The sequence below is a fragment of the Boleophthalmus pectinirostris genome, unplaced genomic scaffold, assembly GCF_026225935.1.
Source record: "Boleophthalmus pectinirostris isolate CB_2022bp ecotype Guang Dong unplaced genomic scaffold, ASM2622593v1 HiC_scaffold_7, whole genome shotgun sequence".
In the NCBI taxonomy this organism is placed as follows: Eukaryota; Metazoa; Chordata; class Actinopteri; order Gobiiformes; family Gobiidae; genus Boleophthalmus; species Boleophthalmus pectinirostris.
In genome coordinates, this window is record NW_026571473.1 from 670,376 (window position 1) to 686,260 (window position 15,885).

A 15,885-nucleotide genomic window follows, 5' to 3' on the forward strand; every position below is an offset into this window, starting at 1 on the left:
CTCAAGAAACTGTCCTGACACTGCCCCCTGCTGAAGAGGTTTGTGAGAGCACCTTTCACAGGGGTCACTGCTCACAACTGCGGAAGGAGAACTAAAGAGAAAACTGCTATTTCTTAGTTTTTAGACAGATTTTTAAATCTTACATTGAGTGCACTGTGTATCGCAGAAGTTCAAACAAGAGTGAATCCAGAGAGAGGCCAAAGCTAGCTGTGCTGGTGAGAATAGTAGAGAAAGCAGAAGAGCTGCATACTGAAGGAGGCCTATTAATTGTTATAACTATAAACTATAAACTAACCTCGTCCACACCTCAGGGTCTTGGACAGTCTTTAGCTTCAGTAGAGCTTTAGCAGAGCTTCAGCAGCTGCTCACAGGAGAACCGTCTTCCATCTACTGCTCGGCTCTTTTGCACTGGAGTCTGTCTCGAATGTGCCCTGTGGATGTATGAATTGGTTTTGCAAAAACAAATGAAACAAACAGAGGAAGAAGGTTAAATATGTGAGTCTACTGAAAGACTATCAGACCCAAATGTGCTGTGTGGGCTGATCTATGCTGTCATTTCCAAACGTCTATTGAACTTGACGCTTTTCACTGGACCTTGGCTGCATTACAATCAACAGCTTGTAGTCCCACCGAGCAATTCTGCAGCCTGGCCACAGGAGGAGGCTAATAAACGATTTTACAATGTTATCAGTGCTTTTATTTGAGTAAAAGTTTTAGTCAGCCTACTCATTTCATTGTGGGTCTATAAAAGTTTTATGTTGATGGTGACTATATAAAATTATTTGTATTGCTTGCCTCCTTCAGATTTGAGTCGTTTATTCTTTGATTTCATGTTTTGACTTCAGATGATCAATTACTTGTGAGGCCCATCCCTTTAAAATAACCCACTTTTTATTCTAGTGTAAAATACACTTCCACTTTTACTTGTAGCTTTTACTCTTAGCTGTGCTGCGGCCTGTGCAGACAGCGTTCTCCTCCACGCTGTGGAGGGCGCTAAAAGTTCATCTCAGTTGTTGACAAAAATTAAAAAAAGAAGAAGCGAGCAGCGCACTTCCGGATCACACGTGTGCGAGTGGAGAGCGCTGGTGTACTGGAGTACCGGGTGAGCCGTGTGAGCCGTGTGAGTACTGCACGTGTGCGTGTGTTGTATTCACGCTGATCCAAACATTGTGAAGCTCTGAAGCTCAGAGCCGCTTGAAGGTCCCTGCGAGGAACCCTGACCCACACTGCTGTGCCACCTGCCGGGCCAACACTCACCCTCTGCGCTCAGGATGCTGGAGCAGTTGGGCCTAATCGGGACCCTCCAGGACGATGACCCGAGCCCGGAGGAACCCAACTCCGAGTCCGACAGTGAGGTGAGTGAGCGGGGGTAGAAGCGTGTGTTTACACGGCGCCTGGAGACGAACAGAACCGTGACGAGTGTTCACATCAGAAACGTCTCTTGCATCTAGTAATAAGGCACATAGGACAAGATGACATTAAAAGTGTACAAAAAGAATGTATAATATACGAGGCTGAAGTGTACTGCTCAAATGCACAATGACAGCATTCAATAGGGATGGAATCCACTAACCTTTAAGATATTGGGATGAGGGTAGTGCTTAAGCGATTAGAGTATTTGCAAAATATCACGAAGGCCATGCATCCAGTTCGTTATCAGTGCGTTCATTTGTGTCTTTGGGCAAGACACTTTCCCAGCTTGTAGGTGCTGTGTGAATGGTTAGTGTTGGTTGGTGGACGTGCATCGACAGCTTGGCTTCAGTCAGTCGACTGTTGTGAGGAAATGAATGATGCACACACAGTGGCAGATCAGACTGATGTATATGTACTTCTGCTTCAAAAGCCCTGTGAGCTCCTGTGGAAGTTGTGTAGATGCAGTATTTGTGTGACCTCAGGAGGAGCCCATCGTGCTGAACCGTAAAAAGAAGCAGGCCAAGCGTCGCCGTGGTGCCAGGGACTTTAACGCAGACTTTGAGTTTGGAGAGAGGGATGTGGGCCACACAGAGCAGCCCTGGCTCCCACAGGACGTCCTCAGCCAGATGAAGACCAAGGTAAGAGAGGGGGACACCAGAGATTGCTCAGCAATATATGTGACTAATAAGGTGTTATCTTTGTTATTTATTTAAACAATGTTCACAGTCAGAATTATTTTATCTGTCCCCTAAAAAGAAATGCAAAGGAAGTCTGCATATTTAGTTTCTAGGCAAAAGTGTGGCAGTGTGACCACTGAGGCAAGAGGCTTCTTGAGTTCACTTGAGACTCAAGAGTTTCGTGTGTTTTTTGTGTGGTGCAGAGGACGCCCACCAGCCTGGACCAGAAGATTGAGCAGGTCCGGAAGAGGAGGAAGGCCCAGGTAAGAGGAGAATTTCAAGCAACAAAATATAATTTAGATATACAGTCCCTTACAAAGTCTTGTCGCTTATCCATTTTGTAGAAACAAAAGCTTATAACCTGACTTTAAATTAATCGATTGGTTTTAGAAATGTCTCATATGAAGCTAAAACCCTCCCAAATTATGCTCAATATACTAAAATAAATTTGCTTCACTGAATAAAGATTGATCATTTAATGAACACAGAAAGGTCAGATTTTGGCAAGACAAAAGTCTTGTGGCCTTGTCATATGATGCACCCAATCCTAGATTACAGCCTCACCTGTGATCAGTTACTGATCAATCAATTAGTGGGTGTGTATAAAAAGAACCCCAGCACACCAGACCTTCACATCAACTGCAACTTGACCTCTGACAACATGCCTACGATCCACCCTGAGACCAAAGCGTTAATTATCAAGAGGCTGAAGACCAGATCCACTGCTGAGGTGGTGACACCTTCAATGTGTCTCAGTGTCAAGTACAAAGAACAAGAAAAATGACTGGAGATGTTTTTGACAAGCCCAGGTCCAGCAGATGCCGCAAGACAACTGCTCGGCAGGACCGTTTGTTGATTCGAAAATCCAAGGCCAGCCCCTTTTCCACTGCAGCAGACTCCACCAGACCTGGTCACCTCAAGTCCCTGTGTCAACCACAACAGTTTGTAGAATTCTGTCTCGAAATGGCCTCCATGGTCGAATCAGTGCACAGAAACCAGCACTAAACAAAAGGCAATTAAAAAACCGCGTGGCATTTGCCAAGGCCCACAGCCTGCTAAAAGGATGGACACTGGAAAAGTGGCAGAAGGTGGATTTCTCAGATGAATCCTCGGTTGAATTACATCACAGCCGCCGCAAATATTGCAGGAGACCTACTGGAGCCGCATGGATCCAAGATTCACCCAGAAAACAGTTAAGTTTGGTGGCGGAAAAATCATGGTCTGGGGTTACATCCAGTATGGGGCTGTGCGAGACATTTGCAGGGTGGAAGGCAATATCAATATCCTAAAATATCAAGAGGTATTGGCTACCTCTTACATTCCCAACCATAAAAGGGGTCAAATTTTGCAGCAGGATGGTGCTCCATCGCATACTTCTATCTCTACATCAAAGTTTCTCAAGGTGAAGAAGATCAAGGTGCTCCAGGACTGGCCAGCCCAGTCACCAGACATGAACATCATTGAGCATGTCTGGGGTAGAATGAAAGAGGAAGCATGGAAGGCAAAACCAAAGAATCTTGATGAACTCTGGGAGGCATGTAAGACGCTTTCTTTGCTATTCCTGATGACTTCATCAACAAATTGTATGAATCATTGTCGAACCGCATGGATGCGTCCTTCAAGCTCATGGAAGTCATACAAGATATTAAATATGGATCTCACAGCACCACTACTTAATTCACTGACGTTATGCAACATATTTTTGTATTTGAAGTAAATTATTTGTTAAATTTTTTGTAGGCGACAAAACTTTTGTCTTGCCAAAATCTGACCTTTCTGTGTTCATTAAATGATCAATCTTTCTTCAGTGAAGCAAATTTATTTTAGTATATTGAGCATAATTTGGGAGGGTTTTAGCTTTCATATGAGACATTTCTAAAACCAATCGATTAATTTAAAGTCAGGTTATAAGCTTTTGTTTCTACAAAATGGATAAGCGACAAGACTTTTGTCAGGGACTGTAATTAAATGTCCAAAAATGATCCCTGTGCTGTGTATGCCTGAACTGTACCTCATCACATGCAGACCATAACATAAACCTGTTTCATTTTTGAGGAGAAGGGCTCCGCTGAGGCTTCTCTGGAGGTCAAATTGGACCCAGAGGCTGGACAGAGCCAGGACTGTGCAGAGGGTACTACTGGGGGGCAGCACTCAGACGATTCAGAGGAGGACGAGGAGTCGGAGGCTGAGTTCAGCTCTGGAGAAGAAGCAATCCTCACGAAATCTGGTCTGAAACTTTGAGTTTTTATCTGCTATTGTTCTGTTAGATCCTACTCCGCTCTTCCATTATAAGTGTTGCTGTGCACTCGTGGCCATTTGCCACTCAAAAGGCCCTGATGTGCTGCTTAAACATCCCTCATGTTTTCTGTGCTCCTCGTGTGTGTCTGTGCGACTTGGAGCTGATCTGGATACAAACACAGGTTGAGGTTAAAGACATTGTAACTTATGTTTTCCAAGCATCCTAATTATTCACCACAAAAGTTTTTAAGCACTTTTCACTACTCTCAGAGGCCAGTGTGGAGTTTTGCTGTGGTGGTCAAGCTAACTACTAGAAAGACTGTAAAATAATTTCTAATAAGATGCAGAGGACCTGTGGACTTGTTTTGACCTCAAGAGCTGCTTATACAATATATCTGTACTGGGGCAAGACAGTTTGCTCAAATACATGGGAATACATCAGGTACCTTTTTGAAACTGGATTATCATCCATGTTCTTTTATATACACACATCAGACTCAATGTGGAAAAATCTAAATTTGCTTTCCAGTTACTCTAGGAGAGCTGGACAGGGCCATAGAAGGTTCTTAACCCATCAACAGGACCCCTATCTGCTCCTTTGTGGAAGGAGGAACAGGTTGAGCACTGCTCGTACCCTACAGAATGACCTCCAGGCCACTGGTGTGAATGTCTCTGCCCAAACAAACAGACTTCATGAGGGCGGCTTGAGGGTGCCACGTCCTATAATGGGCCCTAATGCTCACTGTGCTGCACCATGGAGCTCCATTGTCATTTGATAGATGACACCAGAACTGGCAAGTCCACCACTGGTGCTGTGTGCTTTTCGCAGATGAGAACAGATTCAGCCTGAGCACCTGTGATAAACGTGAAAGAGTCTGGAAAAGAACACTGCTGCCTGCATCATGGTTCAGAATGATTGTTTTGGTGGTGGGTCAGTGATGGTCTGGGGAGGCATATCCATGCAGGGACACACAGACCTCTACTGGCTATAAAACAGCAGTCTGATTGCCATTAGATATTGAGATATAATCATTGCACCCATTGTCAGACCCTACACTGGTGCAGTAGGCCTTGGGTTCCTCCTGATGCACAACAATAACCAGCCTCATGTGGCAAGACTCTGCAGGCACAACCTGGAGGATGAAAAGATTGATACAACTGAATGGACCTCATGATCACCTGACTTAGACCTGACAGAACACGTCTGGGACATTATGTTTGGGTCCATCAGATGCCGCCAGGTTGCTCCTCAAACTCTACAGGAGCTCACTGATGCAGTTACACAGATCTGGGACAACATTTCACAATACACTATCGAGACACGTCGTCTCCTTAGAAATCACAATGTCGTCAAACATGCAAACAAGCAAGTGGGGCCACACAACATACTGAGAAGCAGTAGCAAATTTTGGCGAAATGGACTTGGCTGCCACATCATTATTTCACTGTGATTTTCAGGGTGTCTATAAAATTAAGCCCTCTGTGGCTGAAAATGTTTCCATTAACGGAGGTGGCATCCTTCTGTTGTTGTTCCTAAGACATTGCCCTGTCTATATGTGTATAGGTATCCAGCATTTTTTTCGCATTGAGATCTGATGTGTTCCTTTTAATTTTTTTGAGCAGTATAGTTTTCTCCAGAGATCAATGACCGCCAATCCACAAAACTTTATTCTTCCAGTTTGAAGTGCTGTTTAAAAAATGAAAGGGGAAAAGGGGGAGAGTAGAGTACCTGGAGTCGCTCTCAAGTGACATTACACTTTGACCAAACCATCACCATAGATGCTCTGTAGATGTCATGTTTAGTGATTGCTTTTCCTGAGAGTAGTAATGTACTGGGTCTGAAAACAGGGCTGAAGATCTCTCTCCAGGCTTTGTAAATATCATTGTGCTGTGTTTGTCCAGACACTTTGAAAGACAAGGAACGTAAAGGGAAGAGGAGGAGGACAGAGGACGAGGTGAGCCGGTGTAGACGCGGGGCTGTGTCTGTGTCAGCACGCGTGTAACTGTGTATATGTGTGTGTGCGTGCAGTCTGCGCAGGTCTTTGAGGATGCCTCTGAGTATGATCCCTCTCTGACCTTCAGCGACATGAACCTGTCCAGACCCATCCTGAAGGTGAGCCATGCTAACCCCAACCCCGCTCCTCCAGTAGGGTGCAACCTCCTCAGTCTCTGTGTGTGTTCCAGGCCATCACAGCCATGGCGTTCCAGCAGCCCACTCCCATCCAGAAAGCCTGTGTCCCTGTAGGGCTGCTGGGCCGAGACGTGTGTGCCTGCGCCGCCACAGGAACAGGTCTGTAGCCCCACCAAGAGAAGAGTAGGCCTGTCATGATACCTGCTTATTGTTTAATATATATTTTTGGGGGCTCATAGTCAATATATATCATGTGTGCATTTTCTTTGTGCTAGTGTGGATTTTTTGGTTATTTTTTGTAATGTAGAGCAGTTGAAGGTTGAACAATTAATTTCTACAACTGATTATAGACAGCAAGTGATTTTAATCGTAACGTAATAAATTTTTATTATTATTTTTTACAATATTGTACATACATATTTTTGGAATAATGCTGCTTTAGGGGTATTGTGTCAGGGGCATAAATTAGTTTCAGCATTATCTTTCATCTATTTTCTTCAGCGATATATCGTACTTAAAAATGAGTTATCATGAGAATAGGAGGAACATCATAAAACAGGTCTGTGGTCCTGCCCCTGAGTGACCTGTGTGTGCTGTTTTAGGGAAGACCGCTGCCTTCATGCTGCCCATCCTGGAGCGACTTCTGTACAAGCCCCGCAGTGCCCAGCTCACTCGTGTCCTGGTGCTCGTGCCCACCCGAGAGCTCGGCATCCAGGTGCACTCTGTGGCCCGCCAGCTGGCCCAGTTCACCAGCATCACCACCTGCCTGGCCGTGGGTCTGTGCTCCAAGCTCTGTGGTCATGTTCTCAGGTGTTCAGAGCTAGGAGACTAAAGCATGGGTGTTTGTCTGTCTGTGTGTGTGTGTCTGTCTGTGTGTGTGTGTCTGTCTGTCTGTGCGTGCAGGCGGGCTGGACCTGAAGTCTCAGGAGGCCGCTCTGAGGGCGGGGCCGGATGTCCTGATCGCCACCCCAGGGCGCCTCATCGACCACCTGCACAACACGCCCAGCTTTGAGCTCAGCCACATGGAGATCCTGGTGCTGGACGAGGCTGACAGGTACTTTGGGCTCTGTACATAAGAATAATGTGATTGATCTCTAATGGTATGAGTTCCTATAGAGGGATGGTTCCAACTGTGTCGTATGTGCTTCATAGGATGTTGGATGAATACTTTGAGGAACAGATGAAGGAGATCATCAGAATGTGCTCTCATAACAGACAGACCATGCTATTCTCAGCCACTCTTACTGACCAGGTACTCCACTAACTCTGTGACCTTTGAGTGACCTCTGTGACCTCTGTGTGTGACCTGTGACCCCTCTGTTCAGGTGAAGGACCTGGCTACAGTGTCCCTGAAGGACCCGGTGAAGATCTTTGTGAACAGTAACACAGATGTGGCTCCGTTTCTGCGGCAGGAGTTTGTGAGGATTCGAGCCAATCGTGAGGGGGACCGGGAGGCTGTGGTGGCCGGTAAAGCATCCCTCAGCATTTAATCAGCCTCTACTATTGAGCTGTACTGTGAATGTGGACTGAATGCTTCAGGACTTGGCCAGGGTTAGAGTTTGAGAAATTGAGAAAACAGTGAGCCCAGGCCTCAACACATCTGTCATTGGGCCTAGTCCCTGTTCTATGAATCAAAAATATAACTGATGAAACTATAACAGCCATTATCTAGTCCTAGACCTTAGTGATGCTATGTAACAGTAGTAGTTATAGGTACTATGTTTAAGTAGTTGGTTTGAGAATAAGGTGAGGGTTAGGTGTGCTTCCTTACACCAGTGGTGTGTATTGAGACCCTCTGCTCTGGTGCCCACAGCTCTGTTGACCAGGACTTTCCAGGACCATGTGATGCTGTTCACACAGACCCGGAAACAGGCCCACCGGCTGCACATCCTGCTGGGGCTGATGGGGCTGAAGGTGGGCGAACTCCATGGAGAGCTAAGCCAGACACAGCGCCTGGAAAACCTCAGGTCTGCTTTGCACCATCAGGATCTTCTGATGTTCCTCTGATGTTTCTCCTGTGGATCTGAGAGGAGCTCCTGACACTGTGCTCTGTTTCAGGAGATTCAAAGATGAGCAGGTGGATGTGCTGGTGGCCACAGATGTAGCAGCGCGAGGACTGGATATTGATGGGGTGAAGACTGTGAGTATATCCCACATATGACCCTCACTGTGGCCCTGCTCATTTGAGCTTTTAATAATGAGTCCTAAACCCACAGCTTCTCATGTGTGTGTTTTGTGTTCTGCAGGTGATAAACTTCACTATGCCCTCCACATTGAAGCACTACGTGCACAGAGTGGGTCGAACAGCCCGCGCAGGCCGCTCTGGGCGTTCGGTGTCACTGGTGGGAGAAGCAGAGAGGAGGATGCTCAAGGAGGTCGTCAAGACAGCCAAGAGTGCGGTGAAGGCCCGTGTCCTGCCTCCAGGTACTTTCCAGGGGACATGAGGAGAGGAATGAAAAAATCATGAAAACATCTGTTAGGAGGAGATCATAAGATCATTCACAAGGCTCATGTAGGTCTTGTTTCTTTCAGAGGTCATCCTCAAGTTCAGAGACCACATCGAAAAACTGGAGAAGGATGTGGAGGCTGTACTCAAATTGGAGCGAGAGGAACGCGAGATGGCTGCATCCGAGGCCAAGGTGAGGTCTTCTGGTTGTACTTGCTCATGGACATGGTTGTGTGCAGTTGTACCTGCTTATGAACACTCTGCTGACTGTTGTGCAGCTGTCGGTGGCCCACAAACGTCTGGACGGTGGAGCCTTGGAGCCTCAGAGGGTGTGGTTTCAGAGCCAACAGGAGCGCAAGCAGAGCCGCAGTGAGTCTCACACACCTGCTACAGGGTTTCCTCTGTGGAGGAAAGTGCTTCATTGTGTTTAACTCTTCATTTGATAATAAGTTGGGCCGGGCACGTTAACGCGTTAACTAATTAAGTCATTAACGCTGACAATTATTTTAACGCCGTTAACGCAGTTTTTATTATTTATTTTATTGTAAACGTCTGTTTCTCACTGGCTTTTATTTTGAAAAAGTCCACCGTGAGCGTTTCTTTAAGTTTGACGTCTTTTCTTTACACTTTTTTCACTTTTTTCTGACCACGTGAGATGCAACGTGCCCGAGCCACGAGTTTGGCCGCGGGCTTCGGCTTCGGCTCCGGCCGCGGGCTCCGGCCGCGGGCTCCGGCCGCGGCTCCGGCCGCGGGCTCCGGCGGCCGGCCGGCTCCGGCCGCCGGCTCCGGCCGCCGGCTCCGGTTCAGGCTCGGGCTCTGGCCGCGGGTTCAGCCCGGCTCTGGCCGGACCAACCGTGCGCTCTGAGCTGAGCTTATTTCTTTAGTTCAGTGCTGGAGTAACTGATTTACCCAGATACCATTGGAAGAAAAAATGTGATTGGTCCATTTCTATTCCATTACTGTATATTAACCCTTTGTTTCCTAAGAAGTATCAGTCCAAGTTTATAACACTGATCTAGAAATTATTACTAGTGTAGTGTTCATTACTAACAGCATAAAAAATATTCAATAAATATATTAATAGTACAAACGTCCATTCAATATTTTTTCTTGTGCCTTCCCTGAACACCTTGAAGGCTCTGAGGTTCCCCTGTGAAAGAAATACTGTTTGCACAACAAATGTATGGCTCTTTCATTTACATTTCCAATAAAAGAGCGCTATACTCTACTTTTTAATTCATTAATTGGCTTTGCGTATAACATGCGATTAATCGCGATTAATCGCTTGAACTCATGCGATTAATCGCGATAAAAAAATTTTTTTTTTTTTTTTGCCCAGCCCTAATAATAAGACTTCAAACTGTAGTACTGACAGGACTGTGTAGTAATGACAGGACTGTGTAGTACTGACAGGACTGTGTAGTAATGACAGGACTGTAGTACTTTACACAGGTTTGATTCATTTGTGCCCCTCCTCCCTGTGTGTGCCAGTGTCCAAGGCTCTGCAGGACTTTGACCAGGCCCTCAGAGGAAAGAAGAAGAGGAAGCAGTTCATGAAGGACGCCAAGAGAAAGGACATCTCTGTGAGTCACTGTGGGTTTATTAACAGATTTAAATGATTCCAATTTGGCATAATTCATATACATGTCCTCAGATATGAAGTAGACAATTTCAAATAAAATTTAGTTGCAGACATGTCTCACACGCAGTGTAATGTTACAGTTGCTGAGACACTCAAGGCACTTCCACAATATAGATTTTGCTATTAACTGTCATGTGAATGCATTTACAGTTACACATATAGAACATGTTCTACAATACTGTGATTGGTTTAACAGGTGCCTGCAGCCAGGTGTTTGAAACCATTTTACATATTTTTGACCATAAATCTGCATATAAAATTACTAAATAGTACTATCTAAACTTAATATACACAGTTGTAGAGAAAAAAAAAACCCTCTCCCCCTCCACATACTCACACTCACACAGGCTGAGGAGCGCGCCCAGTTCGAGATCCTGAAGGCCCAGATGTTTGCTGAACGCACTGCGAAGAGAGAGCGCCGGCCCAAACGAGCCCGCGCCATAGTGGAGGAGGAAGCACCCCCTCCAGGTAAATCTGTACACAGCCGCCTCTTTCACACCGCACGAGGTCCTGTTCACTCATCTGTGTGTCTGATGCTCCAGGAGCCAAACGCAAAGGAGACAAAGGAGCAAAAGGAGGCAAGAAGTCTGTGTTTGACAAGGAGCTGACCAACACGAGTGGCCGCGTGCTCAAGCAGTACAGAGCGGGGTCGGTATCATCTTAACAAATAATGTTCAACAATTTCTGTGGTTTAAAGTGCAAATGACAGGTTAGGCTATTCATTTCATTAAAATGGTTAACATTGTTGTATTTAAAGTTAAATTAGAAATAGATATATTATTTTTGTATTTCCTGATTCTACAGCAGATGTGCCCAGGTGGGTAGAGTATGCAAAAATTGCACTGAAGTAAGAGTGAGGTTACTTCAAGTATAAAGTAGTGTTGCAAGAATTACTCAAGTAAGTTAAAAAGTATTTGGGAAAAGTAAGAGTAACTGTTGGGACATAGCGTCTGATTTATAATTTTACGTGCATGTCATTTGCAAAACAAATATTAAATAATGCACAAAATCTGGACAGGACAGACACAAAAATGAGACAAGCTAAATCAAGCTAAATCTGAAGGAGCAGTGCAAGAACTACAAACGTTCAAATCATTTGATTATAAACATAAAGCCAACAGTTGTACTCAAATTCTACACTATACAATATATTACTCAATTAAGAGTGCTGTTGCTTCAATTGAAATTTTACTCAAGTAGGAGTAAAAGTATGCAGCTAGAACAGTGGTTTGACACAGCGTCTTCTCACCTCCTTCTCTGGTGCCTGTTTCAGACCATCCTTTGCAGACCGGAAGCGCCTGGGTTTGAACCGCAAAACAGCCAACGGACAGAGGTAGTGTGCTGTCACCATGGCGACTGTAGGCCTCATGCTGTCCAATCATGCACTCACTGGCTCTATTCTCTTCCAGGAAAGGACGCGGTGCAGCCAGGTACAAGTGTTACTGTCAGGAGAGTCAAGATTTACCTTTTACTTGAATGATCCATATTTGATGGTTCATAGGTCACAACTTCCACAATTGCTGAGGGTCTTAATTAAACTGAGAATAGTTCTAAGAAATATGTTCAGAAAAAGTTCTAATGGCAAATTTGAGGAAAAGTCGGTAAACATGCCATTTCCCATGATTTGATGGTGCTGATTCCAAATATTTTGTTTACCAAGCTGAATTTTGAGTTGCAAGAATGCTAATTAGCATAATAGCATAAACGCCAGGCTAATCAAATTAAAGTTCTCTTTAATTGAATGGATTTCATAAAAAGTCTAGAAAACAAATACCAGTATACTGCATACATATCAGATAAATATTATAACTAAGATAGAAGTCACCACATGACCCCTAATTAGCATACTGAAATAAAAACAAGGCTATAGTGCAGCTTTTTGAAGCTAGCGTCCTTCATTTCCTTCATTTGATGAGCAGAAATGAAACTAATTCCTGATTCAGATTTGGATTCTAGGTGATTGCTCATTTATTTCTGGAAGTCATTTATCTGTGTTTGCCATCGACAGCTTTCATTCTTTATTGAAAATATAGGCCACTGTTCTGTTTTATATCACAACGTTTCAGGAAAAGTTACTGAGGGGGCGAGGCAGGCTAAGTGTCTTGCCCAAGGACACAAGAGCATTCACCTGTGGGAGGTGGAATCGCACCACCAACCTTTAGGTCAGTAGATCTGACCACTCTACCAATGATGTTTATGTCGAGAGCGGGATTCGAACCGCTAACCTTCAGATCAGTGGACAAACGCTCTGACCAACTGAGCTACTGCTGCAAAGAGCCACTCTTTTTTTCAGACGTCAGGGACCTGAGGCTCTACCCCCTAAAGTGCTGCTGTTCATGGCCTATTAGAAGAGCACTTTACCAAGCTCTAGTCCGGAGACAATCGAACAGAACAAATCCAGTTCAACCATCTGTAGGGGAAATGGAATCAATGGAAACCTGGAACTCAAACTGATGCAATCCCAAAAACCCGCAACTTGATGGTTACCTGCAGATGCAAGTACGACTGTAAGACAAGCAAATGCAGTTGTCACAGTGCAGGTCTGTTCTGTATAAGTGGCTACAAATGTAGAAGTATTTCAGATCAGCCATGCCAGAATGCTGCTAGTGCGGACTAAGAATGCAGCCAGAATTAAAGTAAACTAGCACTTCTTTATCTAAACTCTTTGTCACACATTAAACGCAACATAAAAGAGCACACATTAAAAACAACATAAAATCCTGATGTGTGACTTGGTGGAACATGGTTAATGGTTCAAGTGTCTCCTAGAGTTGGAGAGGAGAGAACTTCTGTTAAACTAAAAATGCTGTAAATAAATTTGATTTGTATTTGTTGGATTCATATCCATTCTTAGTCTGAGTTCCAGTTTAAGACTTTTTTTTTTTCCATATGTGATTTGCTTTGTTATCTTTATCCCATTTAGAAAAAAAAAAATGGTGTCGGATGGTGGAAGGAATACTTTGAGGATCTCCTCAATCCCACCATCACGTCTTCTGAGGAGGAAGCAAAGGCTGGGGGGGGGACTTGTCCATCACCCTGGCTGAAGTCACTGAGGTTGTTGCCAAGCTCCGGAGATGGATTAGATCCGTCCTGAGTATTTTAAGTCTCTGGATGTTGTGGGTCTTGGCTGACACGTTTCTGCAGCATCACGTGGTGGTCAGGGACAGTGCCTCTGGACTGGCAGCCCGGAGTGGTGGTCCCTGTTTAAGAAGGGGGACCGGATGTGTTCCAACTCCAGGGGAATCACACTCCTCAACCTCCCTGATAAGGTCTATGCCAGGGACTGAAGAGGAGAATCCAGCTAATAGTCGAACCTCGGATCCAGGAGGAGCAGTGTGGTTTTCGTCCTGCCCGTGCAACACTGGGCCTCTACACCTGTCTGATGTTGTCTTGATGACTTCATAAGACCAGGACCTGCAGCACTGGGGCGGTTTGCAGCCGAGTGTGAAGCGGCTGGGATGAAGTTCAGCTCTTCCAAATCTGAGGCCATAGTTCTCGACCAGAAAAAGGTGTCTTGCCCTCTCTGGGTGGGTGAAGAGTCCTTCAGGTGGAGGAGTTCAAGTATCTTGGGGTCTTGTTCACGAGTGAGGGGAAGTAAAGGGTGAGTTTGACAGGTGGATCGGTGCAGCGTCTGCAGTGATGTGGTCGCTGTGTCGGACCATTGTGGTGAAGAGGGAACTGAGCCCAAAGGCGAAGCTCTTGATTTTACCAGTCAATCTTTGTTCCTACCCTCACCTATGGTCATGAGCTCTGGGTGATGACTGAAAGGACAAGATTGCGGATACAAGCGGTCGAAATGAGTTTCCTTTGCAGGGTGGCTGGGCGCTCCCTTAGGGATAGGGTGAGGAGCTCAGTCACACAATAGGAGCTCGGAGTAGAGCCGCTGCTCCTCCACATGGAGCGGAGCAGCTGAGGGGAGGGCATCTGTTGCGGATGCCTCCTGCACGCCCCCCTTGGGAGGTGTTCTGGACACATCCCAATGGGAGGAGGCCCAGGACACTCTAGAGCAGGCATGTCCAAACTATGGCCCGGGGGCCAAATGCGGCCCTCAGACAAATTTTTCTTGGCCCTCCGGCTTCCAGGTAAATTGGCCCAAATTACCTTGCATCAATTAAAAAATATTTTTTTACTGCAAGTTTTTGAAAATCTACCTAGATAAAGCTAATATTTAATATTTAGTGTGTGGTTTTAAGGATCTTAGCATGAATAAAGACTGATAGCTCATTCTAAGGTGTTAAACATGCACATATTTCAATTATTCCCTGTACTGAGCATCAGTTTATGGCCCTCAATAGGCCCTCTGCTTGGTCTGTGTTTAGATATGTGGCCCTTGATGAAAAAAGTTTGGACACCCCTGCTCTAGAGGGACTATGTCTCCGGGCTGGCCTGGGAATGCCTCAGGGTCTCCCTGGAGGAGCTGGAGGAAGTGTCTGGGGTGAAGGAAGTCTGGGAGTCCCTACTTAGACTGCTGCCCCCGCCCCGGAGAGGCGGAAGAAAATGGATGTTTGGATGGATTTTTTATATATTTACATCATATATAGAGGTAGATAGATATATAGATACATATATGGATATATAGATATTTCTCTCTATATAGATAGATATATAATAAATAAATAAAATATGCAAATTAGAAGGCTTACAACTCAAAATCCAGCTTGGTAAACAAAATTTTCTGAAGCAGCACCCCTCAAATTATGTTTGACTTTTCCTCATATTTGCTCTTCTATGAAAATACTCCTAGTCTATAATAACACATCGTGTCCTAATATTGAATACATGTTTTCCCTCCATTATCTCTTAACTTTGTACTGGACCTATTTTTTTAATTTTTAATTGGTGTCTTTTCAGGTTTAAAAAGTGATCATGTGATCTCAGCATCTCAGCTGCTTCAGGATCTGTCCCTGACTTAAAGACCCAACAAAAACCTGCTTCCTATAGTGTGGTCAAAGCATCAGATGGACAGTGACTTCAAAATTTGACAAACACATTTTTAAATCTAAGTGAATGAGATTCTCCTGATGAGGGCAGTTCTGAATTTCTTGCTAAGCCCACTTGAGAGAGGCCCATCAGAGCTATGAGTCGGGGTCATTCAGACTGCTGCAGTTATTTCCTGTATGAAAACACTGACAAATCGGATATTCTTAATAAACCATTTTTTTCTGCAACTGGTTCTGACATTACACATGTATCAATGCTTTTTAAAGTGCACTTAAAAATGTATTTAAATACTTGAGATTGGTTTGTCTGGTAAGCTGTGTTCATGGCATGCAACTGCTCTTTCTGAACAAGTACAAAAACCTCCAAAAACAAAGTGATCTTCTCTCAAGTACACATA

The 15,885-nt window shown here is 44.8% G+C and overlaps 1 protein-coding gene across 3 annotated transcripts; it reads left to right on the forward strand.

Moving 5' to 3' along the window:
- The first annotated feature begins 1,033 nt into the window (after window positions 1–1,033).
- Window positions 1,034–15,721, forward strand: ddx27 (DEAD (Asp-Glu-Ala-Asp) box polypeptide 27). 3 transcript variants are annotated; one of them, XM_055164702.1, is made up of 22 exons: window positions 1,034–1,355; window positions 1,896–2,051; window positions 2,294–2,353; window positions 4,146–4,317; window positions 6,231–6,283; window positions 6,358–6,441; window positions 6,513–6,618; window positions 7,062–7,235; window positions 7,363–7,513; window positions 7,612–7,711; window positions 7,785–7,926; window positions 8,273–8,426; window positions 8,518–8,599; window positions 8,706–8,883; window positions 8,992–9,098; window positions 9,184–9,274; window positions 10,397–10,488; window positions 10,895–11,015; window positions 11,090–11,195; window positions 11,821–11,880; window positions 11,957–11,977; window positions 15,399–15,721. In XM_055164702.1, the coding sequence occupies exons 1-22, from the start codon at window positions 1,272–1,274 to the stop codon at window positions 15,409–15,411; spliced, it is 2,307 nt and encodes a 768-aa protein (XP_055020677.1). In that variant the 5' UTR covers window positions 1,034–1,271; the 3' UTR covers window positions 15,412–15,721. The 3 variants fall into 3 exon arrangements, with proteins under 3 accessions (XP_055020677.1, XP_055020678.1, XP_055020679.1); XM_055164703.1 differs by having other exon boundaries at window positions 4,149–4,317; XM_055164704.1 differs by having other exon boundaries at window positions 4,152–4,317.
- The last annotated feature ends 164 nt before the right edge of the window (window positions 15,722–15,885 follow it).